At 35.0% G+C, this 13545-nt stretch overlaps 1 protein-coding gene across 1 annotated transcript in view; it reads left to right on the forward strand.

Annotated features, from left to right (window-relative positions):
* Tnpo-SR (transportin 3) overlaps window positions 1-13545 on the forward strand; it is a 605621-nt gene that overhangs the window by 323317 nt on the left and 268759 nt on the right. The window contains exon 14 of the mRNA XM_090405918.1: window positions 5791-5888. Coding sequence (XP_090262044.1) covers window positions 5791-5888 — 98 coding nt within the window. The remainder of the gene's footprint in view (window positions 1-5790; window positions 5889-13545) is intronic.

Here is a 13545-nt window from a genome sequence, read left to right on the forward strand (position 1 = left end):
GTTGTTATGGTCTCGCGTATTGTGACAAACTGTGTTTTTGTGTTCTGTAGATGCTGGTTATAACACCAGCGAAATATCAGCAATAAGTTAATAAATTAATTATTTACTTATTTTTCTGTGTTCTAATATATACCGTTAAAAAATTAACAACAAGTACGACGAACACATAAATCTGTCCACACGTTTAAGGATACCATAACAGCACTACCCGATTAAGTTTGCATTATTACAAATCTCCTACCAACAATTTTCCTTCAAATTAGCCTATTACTTGTCAGCACTCCAATATTGTTATATTTAATTATGGTCTTCTAGGGCACTTTTGACTGAATCAGTTGATCTAGATTGGGTGAATTGAGTAGTTTGAGTGAATCAACTAGTTCTTGGTTTTCCTATCTGTCAGGACAGGAGTTTCTGAATTAACTAAAGATGTTGTATTTCTAATTGGATCACTATATTGTTTTCATCATGTAACATAAATTTATTGCATAAGAATCTCTAATTTTTTAGAAGAAATAAACTTAATTTCTTTGAAAAAAAAATTGTAGTACTTAAACGTGGGCACATTTTTAAGGCCAGTTTTAACTTACAGAGATTGAGAGCTAAGTTAAAAATGGTTGATCAAAGACTGCAGATCGTGGATATGGTTTTGAAGAAAATTAAGATAGGAAATGGATGAAATTTCCTGCCACCTTGGTATCAAACACCTGTTTTATCACCCTTTCCTTTCTAATATCTTCATTTTTAATATGATTTTGTCATTGATGCTATCTGTTCCCCCCGTAATTTTTTCTGAACTCTCGTGTCTGTAATCTCTAGGCTTTTGTGGTGCTTTATTTCTAACCCATTTCTCAAATCTATTAACTTAAAACTGGTTTGAACACTGTCTTGTATACCACTAGTTTGGTTTGGCTAATATCTTTCTTATTCTATATAAATTTATTCAGCTGGCTCTCCACCATACCAGCTTTGTTTATTGTTGTCTATATTTCCATATTTAATTTGCCATCTTCACTATAAACTCTGCCTAAATATCTGAAATATTTTAATTTTTCGTAGGTTATCCATTGAGAATGTAGTAGAAGTTTTCCATGTTCCTTCCTGTTTTCATAGTTTGGATTTTATTGCTGATTTTCATATCAATTTTGTTAGAGAATCTTGGATACTTGTACTGGATGTGTTTAGGAGTATGTCACCTATATAAAGTAAAGAGCTGAGATTAACATTTTCAGTTTTGATACCAAGTGGAAATAGCATCCACTCTTCTCTTACACTTGGGTTTACAACAAACCATCTTCCTATATTTCTTTCAATTCTGACTGCTTATTTACAATTTAAATATAGACTATGTATTGCTCTGTATGATATTCCATTTACACCATATAATTTTAGCATTATGAACAATTTTTCTCTGTGCACTTTATTGTATGCTTTTCCAAATTTACAAAATGTAAATGAAGAACCTTGCAATATTCCCAAAATTGTGGAAGTGAAACTTAAACAACAAGTGGGGTTCAAGCCAAATAGAGGTTGTTAAGATCTGTTTGTTTCAAAGTGAAAATCTAATCTTGACAACCTCTATTTGGCTTGAACCCCACTTGTTGTTCAAGTTTCTCTTCTACAATTTTCTTAGTTTTTCTGAAGTAAACTTTCATAAATCTTGCCTAGAATACTTAGTAGAGAAATTCCTCTATAATTCTCATATTCATTTTTGTTCTTCTTTTTATAGATGTGAACTATGAGAGCGCTCCTTTTCAGTCATCTGGAATTCATCCGTCTCACCAGGCTTTCTAGATGATTTCTGCAAAACTTTTTGTACTTCCATATTTGAGCATTTCTGGTTGAATATCATATTTAGTTAGATAAACTGATTTGTTATAGCTGCCTTTCCACATTTGAGACTTTTGATATCTTTTTTTCTGTCTTAATTAATAATATATACTCCTGTTGGCATTCCTCTTGAATATATTCTACTGCTGTTCTCTCATGGCTTATTTCCTTTGAACAGCCTTTCAAAATACTCCAGGCATAGAACCTCTGTAATGGCACTGTAATATTTAAGTATAATCTGAAATATGATACATTGCTTATCCAAAATGTGATTTATGAAACATTAGGATTTTTACTTCAAGCATTTTTGGTTGAAGCAAAAATTGCAGGAAAAAGATGCAGAGAAAGTCAGGGTGGGTTGTATACTTGAGTCCTTAAGGAGGAGAGCTTAAGATGATTAAGATATAAAAGCTGATCAAGTTACTTTGGCAGTTAGACCAGTTTGGAAGTCTAGTAAGGACAACAGAGATAGTTTTATCCATTGTAGTTTATAAAGTATAGTTTGCTATAGTGAATTCTCTTTATAATGGCATTGTGCGTGTGAGTCAGGACTTTTCACTGGTTTGTTATAGCTGAGCTTGCTTTAAATGTGACTTGACTATATACAAATAAACTTAATGTCTCCTCTTGTAAGATCCATTACTGTAAAAAAAAAAAAAAAAATCAGTACAATATTAACACCTGTTCTCTATTAATTTTCTTATACATTGAACCACTTGTAAGCTATACAGAAGTTTTATTTCTATTTTTCACTTTACTGAAAGCATGAGATTTTATGTCATTGCCATGGTTCAAATCCATATACAGTCATACCCCGACTTACGCGAATCTGGAGTTACGCGGTTTCATATATGTACGTATTCCTGTCCCGCTTCATGCCTCACCACTAGTCGTATCTTTCTGGCGCCAGCCTCATTCGCCAGTGTCGCACATGCTGTGAACAAGCACTGACATGTTTCGCACGGTCTCCATTCATACATGATTTTTATAGTCTACAAACCTTGCGATTGTTTAATGTTATGTTCTTGATAAAAATTTTATCACATAAAAAATGTCTTCCAAAAGAAGCAAGTCCGATTCTTCCACAGCTAGCAAGAAAAGAAAAACATTGACTTTGGAAACAAAGCTCAACATTATTAAGGATTTTGAAGGCGGAATGAAAATTTGTGAGCTAGCAAAGAAGTTCGATCTTTGGTTTCTATGAAGAAACCAAAGATCGAACTTGCTATGAAGAAATTTTGCATGACAAGAAAAAGACATTATGCCGTCAGACGAATCTATTAGATTTTATGAAACCATTGACATCGAAATAACTTTCTTTATTTTTATGTGCGAAAAACTACAATTATGATTATATTTCTTAAAAAATATAGGTGTTTTTGTAAACCTTTGGTCCCAATTAACTAATATTTTGTATGTTTGTATGCAAAATTATACCCGAGTTATGCGAATTCGACTTGAGCGCTTTTTGTTGGTCCCACCTACCGCGTAACTTCGGAGTATGACTGTATTTATTCCAAATATACAAGATATGTCTAGTTGGCAGGCTTAGGTGTTGGATGTTCTTTATAATTTATTTTAATTTTAACAGTATTATAATACCAAAAATCTAAATTATAAAAGGGTGTTTATTAACTAGCTTATATTTTGCTGGATTTCAAACCCACTTTAGAGCAAAACAATATGTTACAGTTTGTATGCAACACTGAGTAAGTGAAACAATTCAAATTGTAACAGACACAAGACCTAAAGTCCTAAATTTGACACACACTAATGTTGTATAAAAAGTATTACAGTTGAGTAGGAGTTGATCTTAAGATGATAGTCAGGCAATCTCCCAAATTGCCCGATTTTACTGCTTATCTGCTTTATTGTTAATACGTGGATTTCTTATTTTGGATAGCTGATAAGGAAAACTAATTTGAGTATTATATCTGATATTCTTTTAGTTTTTCTTGCAGTCTTCTAAGTAGTTCTACTGGGAGTAGTTAAAAGTTCTGTTTTAATCTGTGAGTTAGTTTGAGAGGGGAAACATGTATTCAACTTTTTTATACAAATTATTTTTATCTGGTTGTAGTAGATTCCTTCAAAATGGTTAGTATGAGGGTGGTCTGAAAAGTTCTAGGCCTCGACCACAGATGGCAACACTATCGGCAAGATTTTTTTTTCTGAGTTGGTACATCTCTCACAAGCATCCATGTGAAATTGCAAGTCATTCTATTAAGTAGTTTGTTTTATATAACTGTTTGAAGCAAAAGTGTTTTCTGTATCCCTTGAAATGGATGAAATTGAGTATCGTGCAGTTATAAAATTCTTTCTAAAAGAAGGTTTATTCATTTTCGACAATTAAGAAATTGGCTGCTGAGTTTAAACGTGGCCGTAACAACCTTGAAGATGATCCACGTGAAGGACGTCCAAAAAGTGTAACAACACCAGAAATCATTGATCAAGTGCACAATATGGTATTGGATGACCGGGAAGTCAAAGTGTGTGAAATTGCTGAGATTATAGGCATTTCAAAATAAGTATATATTTTGCATGAAGAATTGCAAACGAAAAAGCTTTGTGCAAGTTGGGTGCTGCGCTTGCCCACAGCAGATCAAAAATGCACTCGCATGAAAATTTCTATACAGTGCTTGGAGCGTTTAACAAGAATAAAACTGATTTTGTGTGTCGATTTATTACTATGGATGAGACTTGGATTCACCATTACACACCAGAATCCAAACAGAAGTCAAAACAGTGGACAGAAGCTGGTTGTTCAGCGTCAAAGAAGACAAAGTCGGTTCCATCAGCAGGAAAGGTCATGGCATCAGTGTTTTGGGATGCTAAAGGCATTTTGTTTATTAATTATCTTGAAAAGGGTAAAACAATAACCTCAGAATTATTCCAATCTTTTAACCAGACTAGACAAAAAAGTTTGTGAGAAAAGACTCGGTTTGCAGAAGAAAAAATCATCTTTCATCAGGACAATGCACCTGCCTACAAAAGTGTTTTGGCAATGGGAAAATTAATGAATCTGCACTGGGGAATAGGGTGGAATATCCATCCTGTTCCCCAGATTTGGCTCCCTCTGACTTCTATCTCTTCCTCGCTGGTCAGCATTTTTCTTCGAATCAAGAGATGATTTCAGCTGTAGAGGGGTATTTTGCAGATCTTACTGAGAACCACTACAGGGATGGGATAATAGCAATGGAGCATCGTTGGAATAAATGTATGAGTCTTAAGGAAGATTACGTTGAAAAATAAAAATTATTTTGAAATTATAAATTAGATTTTTCATTGTTAGGCTGAGATCATTTCAGACTACCCTCGTAAATTGCGGCATTCAGTTGTTGAAGCAAATAGCTTTATCTCTGCATCATGGTTTTTTATTATACCATATTATCATGAAGAATAGTGCTGTGAATTAACTCATATTCTGATATCTATTAGTGATCAGGTTCTGTTTACTATCTAGCTGGCCTGTTGAAACTGTAAATTTTATTACTGGATCCTGAAATGAAGGAGGTGCTGGTCCACTAATTAATTTAATGCGATGTGGAGAATATGCATGGCAAGGCCATTATCTACACTGCACATGCGAAGAAAACGGAGATCCTACTCTTGATATGAAACATGGCAGTAGCTACTTCACACCTTTGATAGGTAGGGTAGTGGCATTTCAGTGGCCAGTGAAAGTCATCTACCACCTGGATGTCAAATTGGCATGTCCTCCAACTAGGTAAGATATGCCTAATAAGATGGTCTTGTCATAGCCCTGTTGGTGGACTCAGGCTATACCATGGAAAGGTTGGGTTACTTGGCTGCAAGAGGCAGCCTATAATGGTAATATTGCTGTTTATATAATACTTGTTTTTTTGCATCTTCTCTTCCCTTCCTATTTGTTAACAGATTTTTATAAATGGTACAGTATTTTTGAATTTTTATAATAATGTATCTCTGCTATGCATTTTTCAGATGTTTGAAAATCTTAAAAATCAAGGTGATTATGCAACGTGGGACATGTCAGAGGCTTCGTTGTTTATAATGGCTGCTGTTGCTAAAAACATTATTCCGTATGTATCTATTTTTCATTCTCCCATGTTTGGAAAGTTAAAAGAAAAATAATTTATGTTCACTTATTACAACATTATAATGCAATTGAAATTCAGGGTGGGGGCGGGGGAGATTAGAAACACTGCAGTTTTGGGTTATGAAATATAATGAACATTCTCAGATTGTTAAAGAATGCAATTTATACAATATATTCAGAGTCTGAAATCTTCATTATGCCTTACATAGTTTATTAGTTTCATTAGAGAAATTTACAAAGCTATTAGCAGGTTCAAAAATAGTTGTTTCTCTGTATAAAACTCGTAATTTATACCAGATGGTTCCAAGGAGTATAAGAATTTCACAAGAACATCGAATCTCTCAGTATTCAGTGCTATATGTTGATGACTTCACAGTTTACTGTCATTCCTGTAATATGAAGGTCATTGAAAGGTAACTACAACAAGCACTTGAACATATTTGTTCATGGGCTCTTATTAATTTGTTCAAGTTTTGAATAAAAAAATGTATGTGTACCCTGCTGAAAATCAACAGTTAAGGATGGGACATGCTATTATCCTGGTAAAAACAGAAACCAAGTTCTCAGGATTTTTTTGTTTGTTTTGTTTTAAATGACAGAAAGCTTACATTCCTTCAATATATTCATCAACTAAGATAAAATGCAAAAGAGCATTGAATATCCTCTACAATCTATCATCTGCAAAATGGGCTGAAGATCAATTCTTCCTTGCCTTGCCTTTATTGCATACTTGTTTGCTTAAAGCTTAAGTATGGGTTCCAAGTCCATAAGGTAGAATATTTTGCAAATGGTTGGATCCTATCTGTCCTCAGAATATACGAATCCCAACTAGTGCATTTTGACCATCATCTATTCAATGTAAGTATGTATGTTGAAGCAAATGAACCTGTTGTGTCACTTTGATGGAAACAGTTGTCTTTTAACTACAGTAGTATCTCGCTAATCCGAACCTCTTTAGTCCGAACCCTCCAGTAATCCGAACTGTGGTTTGAAAGGAAAAAAAAAGTTTTATTTATTACGTATTATTATTTTGTGTACAATTCTTTTTATTTAATAATCATTATTTTAACCATTATTATTTATTTTATTATTATTACAGTACAGTATTTTTTTTCATACTGGCGATTGTACGGTCATACTGTAGGCCTATTTTTTCATGACGCTCGACAGCAGTGTACTTTGTACTTTGAAGTGGCCTTCTAGAATTTATGAAGATAACTACGGTGATACACAAAAAGCGGAAATTCAAAATGTGCATAATTTGGTTAGAATTATAAATCCAAATGTTGAAATTTCACAAACAGATGTTACGGAATGGATCAGAGGTGGAACCGAAAGTGAATTCGAAATCAAATCAGATGCTGAAATTGTAAATATGATGCTACAGAATGAATTAGCAGACGATGATGACGATAAAGAATTCGAAGGGGAAAAAAAAGTAAAACATGAAGAAGCAGTTGACATTTTTAATATGTGTATAGTAAGCAGAATGATACACCATTCCGCAAAATTTTATTGCTAATGCAGCTCCGAGAAGAAGCATTCGAAAAAAAGTTTAGCTTCCAAGAAGCAAAAGAAAATCAGTAACTTTTTTTACAAAGAAATTTAAAAAAATATTTTTTTTTTGTTATTTTGTGAAACATTTTTTTGTGTGTGTTGTTTACAAGAAAGTGATATTTTTTATGCAAATTAAGTTATGTACCGAGTTATGTAATTAAGTTATGTCTGGCTCCCACTGATGAAACCTAATAAAGGTCAAAACTGGTCTGGGTAGTGGCTCTTCCCATAATGCATAGCATTATACATGTCTGTACACAAGTCTGTACACATGTCTGTACACAAGGAAGAGAAATGCTAGCCTACATAGGATGTTTAGAAAGAGATGATTTTTAAGGAATACAGTGGTATCTCGCTAATCTGAACTAATAAAAACCGAGCTCATTCGGATTAGCGAATTTTCCCCCAAGCGGCAACAATAACTAGCGTTTAAGACAAAAATAATCAGATTCTAATGATACATCAATTTAATTCTGTAAATAAATGAATTAACTGATAGAAAAAATGCTACTGTCCTGTAATATGAAACTTAAAAAATAATACAGTACACAAGTTTATTTTAATAAAAAATTTAGTTTGTATTAAATCAGAATCCTCAACAATCCAGGTACATACAAACTAAATTTTTTATTAAAATAAACTTGTGTACTGTATTATTTTTTAAGTTTCATATTACAGGACAGTAGCATTTTTTCTATCAGTTAATTCATTTATTTACAGAATTAAATTGATGTATCATTAGAATCTGATTATTTTTGTCTTAAACGCTAGTTATTGTTGCCGCTTGGGGGAAAATTCGCTAATCCGAATGAGCTCGGTTTTTATTAGTTCGGATTAGCGAGATACCACTGTATTCCTTAAAAATCATCTCTTTCTAAACATCCTATGTAGGCTAGCATTTCTCTTCCTCCCATCCCCCCCCCCCTCCATACATTGGAAAGTTTAGTATTACACACACACACACACACACATCAAACTGCCATTTATCCATTTCATATGTGTTTGAAAGAGTTTATGCAAGCTGTTGGCGTGAGTATTGACAATAATACTAAACATGATAGTATTCCTTCATGGCAGCTTCTAGCCATGCCAGCTAAGGAAATAATATACTCCATTGGTCTGCTTGCAATTGTTTAATTCACCCAGAGCAGAGCACTCTTGATTTCTTGATCTCTTGATCTGAGATCTCTGTTGGTTGTGTCTATTTTTCCCATCCATTTTGTTTCCATTCAGATTCCACTAGAATGCAATAACTATATTGCTGAGGTACATTGGCATTCAGTTTGCACTTGTACACAAGAACAAAATCTGTATAATTTGTATAGAGTTCTCAAGTTCCTTACAGGCCATCTCCTCTCCTGTTATGATTCACATCTGGTACTTGATGATGGTCTGCAATTATTGTGTCAGATGAGGACCCTTTATTTTGATGTTTCATTTTGCTGGATATCCAGGCACATTAGAATCAAGGGAGCAGCTGTTAGCTCAGCTTCCACTTTCTCCACATACTGTTTGTCAGTCCCTTATACAAACTACACATTGTAATAAGAGCAGAGTTAATGAATCAGTGGCAGTCATCCTGGCAGGAAGTGCTGACAAATAAATTGATTTAATCCTGAAATAAAGCATTGACAATCTAGTCTAGTCTAAACAGAAGAGAGGAAGATATACTTGCTACGCTTTACATTAGTCATAATCCTCTTACACAATTCTTATCTATTGAGAGCAGATGACCCACCTGTGTCTGAACAGTATAACATCTTAACATATTCCATGTTCTAGTAGAATGCCAACCTTACACTTGAGAGACAAATGTAATTTTTACTAATCTGTCTGAGCCCTATATGCCTAGGTAAATCTTATCAGACTTGGACATATTGCATAACTTTTTATAAATAATTAATTTATACAAATGAATTTGATCATAAGTACAGTTTATATGTAGATATGATATTGTTCAATTTCTTAATTAATTTTTTTTTTTCTTGTGCATAACATTATTTACTTATTTGGCTATTTATTTTTTACTACTCCGTGTAACCTTTCTGATAGTCCAGTATGATCATTGTCTTTTTCCAACCAGTCAATCTCTGCCCTCCAGTCTATATTCTCCTAGTTGAAATCACCCAAAATGATAGTTCTTATATCCATAAGAATTATCTGTCTATGCAGTTCACATCTCTCTCTTCATATGATTCTGTTCTGTAGCAGCATCCAATTGTGTATTTTGTTCTGTTAACCTCTATATGGTAGTATGTTAGTTATACTACCACCATCATTGGTGATTTGTATTCTGGTTGGATTCAATTCCCTTGCAGTCAGTTAATAGTACTTCTCCCTCACCTTCTTATCAAGTCTGTCCTCACTGAGTCAACTTAACTCATAGTTTTTTAAACTAACTATTGTCCAAGGAGGAGGGTTACCAATTAACTCCCTAGGGCTTTATAGATAATTCCCCTCATATAAAAATTGCTGAAGATTTTTAAAACAAGATAGCTGATTTTTGCTGTCTTCTTCTGATTTCTGTATCAGTTTTCATTATTTCTTTCTTTACTATATTCTGCTGGTTGATATTACAGAATTGTTGAAAAACTCTTTCTCCATACATTTTTGAAACTTTTTGAATTTGTTATTAGTGATGATTATTTCAAATGCTAAAATAAATTATACACACACAAATGTTAAAGGAACTGCTATGGATGTTCACCTATTTTATCTATACTTGCCAACTAGTATGCAGAACGTTGAGCAGCACATCTTTAATGCCATTAATCCTCAGTCTTTATAAATGTAAATGTTGGTATAATGGGCTGGTAATGTGCAATATACAACCATTGCTTGTCCATTCAGCCTGCCTTTCTGTAGTGTGGCCTGTTTCACAAAAGGAACCCAGGCAAAACCAGCAAGAAGAAATGCCAAATAGACCACTAGATGTTAGATGACCTTCATTGCCCAGTGAATCACTACCACCACCTGGCTTTTTTTGGAGGCCTGAGGCGACTTGTGCCAAGTTTGGTTTCCAGTTTCTCTCCACCCCCTTTCCATGTAGTATGAGTGATACCCTTCAAAGTCATGCCAAACATACTTAGAGACCCATAACTTCCTCCATTTCCAAGTTACATCAGTTAAAATGGTGGCACCAACGACTGGCTCCCAGTTAGTGCACAGGACCAAAACCCATCAGTGATGAGTTAGGAGTCTTCACTGTCAACTTGCGTATAATTCTGCTGCCACATGCTCTGTCAGGTCATACTTGGAGAGGGAATTCGAGTATTGTGTGGGAAACACTGTTCAGACCACGTTATGGCAAGGAGACTGGTCACTCTGTGGATGTTGAAAGTTTTTTCACTTGGTTATGCTATAAATTAAAGATGCCAAGAAATTATATTCTTGGTTTAATTCTTTATCCATGTATAAGCAAACAAAGTTTGTGCGTGAAGTCATTTCATGACTGGGCTACTTGTGAAGTCATTAGCCTGTATATACATCAATTGCCTTAGTATCCTATAATGAAATGCACATATCGTTATAGACATGTATAATGCTTTGCATTATGAGAAGGGCCACTACCCAGACCAGTTTCGACCTTTATTGAGGTCTTATCAGTGGGAGCCATACCCAGAGGTGATACTAAGGTTGAAGTAGTGCAGAAGTCATATTTCTATATACAAGTATTCAAAAGGTGTCACACCTTATTACTAAAATACTCTGTCTGCGTGGTTAGCCTAGTGGCTATGCGCTTCGCAACCATATGCCTGGGGAAGGAGTGTCCTAGGTTTGATTCCCTCTCAATGATGTGGGGAGCTTAAGGATCTTTCTCAGCCATAGCCAAGTTAGTTGGTCTTGGGCATGGACAGCAGGGCTTTTTCCACCAGTTTATCTGGGGTTTTTCATCCTGCAAGTAGGAATGAAAAAGGCTAGTAAGGCTACAGTCATAGGATATAGTACTTAATCCCTTATTAGGAGGGCTCAACCAGTCCTAAGGAGTGGTTGAGGAATGGGAGAGGGTGAATCCCTCACAAATAAATAACTAAAATATTCTGGATTAGAGATAGATTTTTGAAACTTTTTTCACTTTTTATATATGGAAATATGACTTCTCTGCATTATTTCAGCCTTGGTATCACTTCTAGGTCTGGCTCCCACTGATGAAACCTAATAAAGGTCAAAACTGGTCTGGGTAGTGGCTCTTCCCATAATGCATAGCATTATACATGTCTGTAAGGATATGTGCATTTCATTATGGGATACTAAGACAATCGATGTGAAGTCATTAGCCGCTATATACAAGTAGCCCAGTCGTGAAGTGACTTCACATGCAAACTTTGTTTGCTTACACTTGGATAAAGGATTAAACCAAGAATATAATTTCTTGGCATCTTTAATTTATACTTTGCATGGATATGTCTAAGACGCTATCTCTTCTCACTGCACATCTCTAATTTGTCTTGCCATCTAACGCTAATAACTAGTGATGAATCTTACAATGACAGTGACACTGTGACAAAATGGAATCTCCTTCATAAACTAATCCTACCTAAAAAGTCACTATACAACCAATTACAAATATACAAACCATGTCAGAATCTCCTCAATAAAAACTCATTTTACTGAAATCTATCACATTAACACCAACATAAATGACATTCACTATCAGTTATCCAGACCAGACTTCTTACTCTTGACTGAAACCCAAATAGTATCTACATCCACTGTTGTCCACCTCTTGTGTCAAAATTACACACTTCACAATTCTGTTTGTCACAAGGGGGGGGGGGGAGGAGTCCTGATGGCACCTGGTTGTTCTCATACATTGCACTCCAGAGCTAACATCCATTCTGTATAATTTTCCCACTGCATGTGCTGGCAGTGGGAAATGCTGGCAGTCCACCAAACAAACTGCTATCCTCTGTAGGTGGACTGCCAGCTTCCTCTCTTATCATTCACTGCATGTCATAGTGTACTATCACCTCTCTTTGAGCTTCACCATCAATGCAGACCTCAGAACTCTGTCCTGTCTACACTCTTTCTTCTGTACATAAACGACCTACTCTCAGTGACCACTAATCCTATTTACAACTTTGCAGATTATAGTGTTCTCCATTCATCCTACTAATTTGACAAACTGTGTAGTATGCTCATTCCAAGCATCAAGATCACCAACAATCTGTACCTTAGTAGAAAGTATTTTTAACTTGGGTATAATTATGTTAAAGATACCAAGCAATTTTAAACCTGGTTTTACTCCATTTTTCCCAAGTGAGCAAACAGACAAAATGCCAAGTTCATCATCATCATCAAATTCCTGCCATGTACCCTCAAGGGGTGTACAGGATATGACAGTACTACATGAAAAAATTACATCATTACTAACTTCCTATCTACAATTTTCCTCCAAATCAGTCTGTTACTTGTCAAGACTCCAACATTATCAGATCTTACATTTCTATCGTCTAAGGCACTTTGTACCGTATCAATCCACCTATATCTTGGTCTTCCTCTGGGTCGTTTTCCTGCCAACCTGGCGGAGAACACTTGTTTTGCTAATCTTTCCTCTCCCATTCTATTTAAGTGACCATACCATCTGAGATTAGCTCTGCTAACGCATTCCTGGATGCTGACAATGTCAAGTTCTTTCCTAATATCCTCATTTTTAATATGATATTGCCATTGATGCCATCTGTTCACGCCTCTAATCTTTCTCAGGACTCTCATATCTGCGGTCTCTAGTCTTTGGTCAAGTGTTTTACTTCTGACCCAGCTCTCAGATCCATAAGTTAAAATTGGTTTGAACACAGTCTTGTATACAGCTAATTTAGTGTTCCGACTAATTTCTTTCTTATTCCATATGAATTTATTCAATTGACTTCCCACGATACCAGCTTTGCTGATTCTGTTGTCTATTTCTATATTTAGTTTACCATCTTCAGTAAAAATTGTGCCTAAGTAGCTGAAATGTTTTACTTGTTCCACAGGTTCTCCATTCACAACACAGTTGACATTTTCAATGATTCTGCCTATTTTCATTGTCTTTGTCTTTTTATTGCTGACCTTCATACCATATCTATTACAACAGCTATTCA

This window comes from Typopeltis vanoorti, chromosome 16 (genome assembly GCF_054136105.1).
Source record: "Typopeltis vanoorti isolate ZY-2024b chromosome 16, IOZ_Tvanoo_1.0, whole genome shotgun sequence".
Taxonomy (NCBI): Eukaryota; Metazoa; Arthropoda; class Arachnida; order Uropygi; family Thelyphonidae; genus Typopeltis; species Typopeltis vanoorti.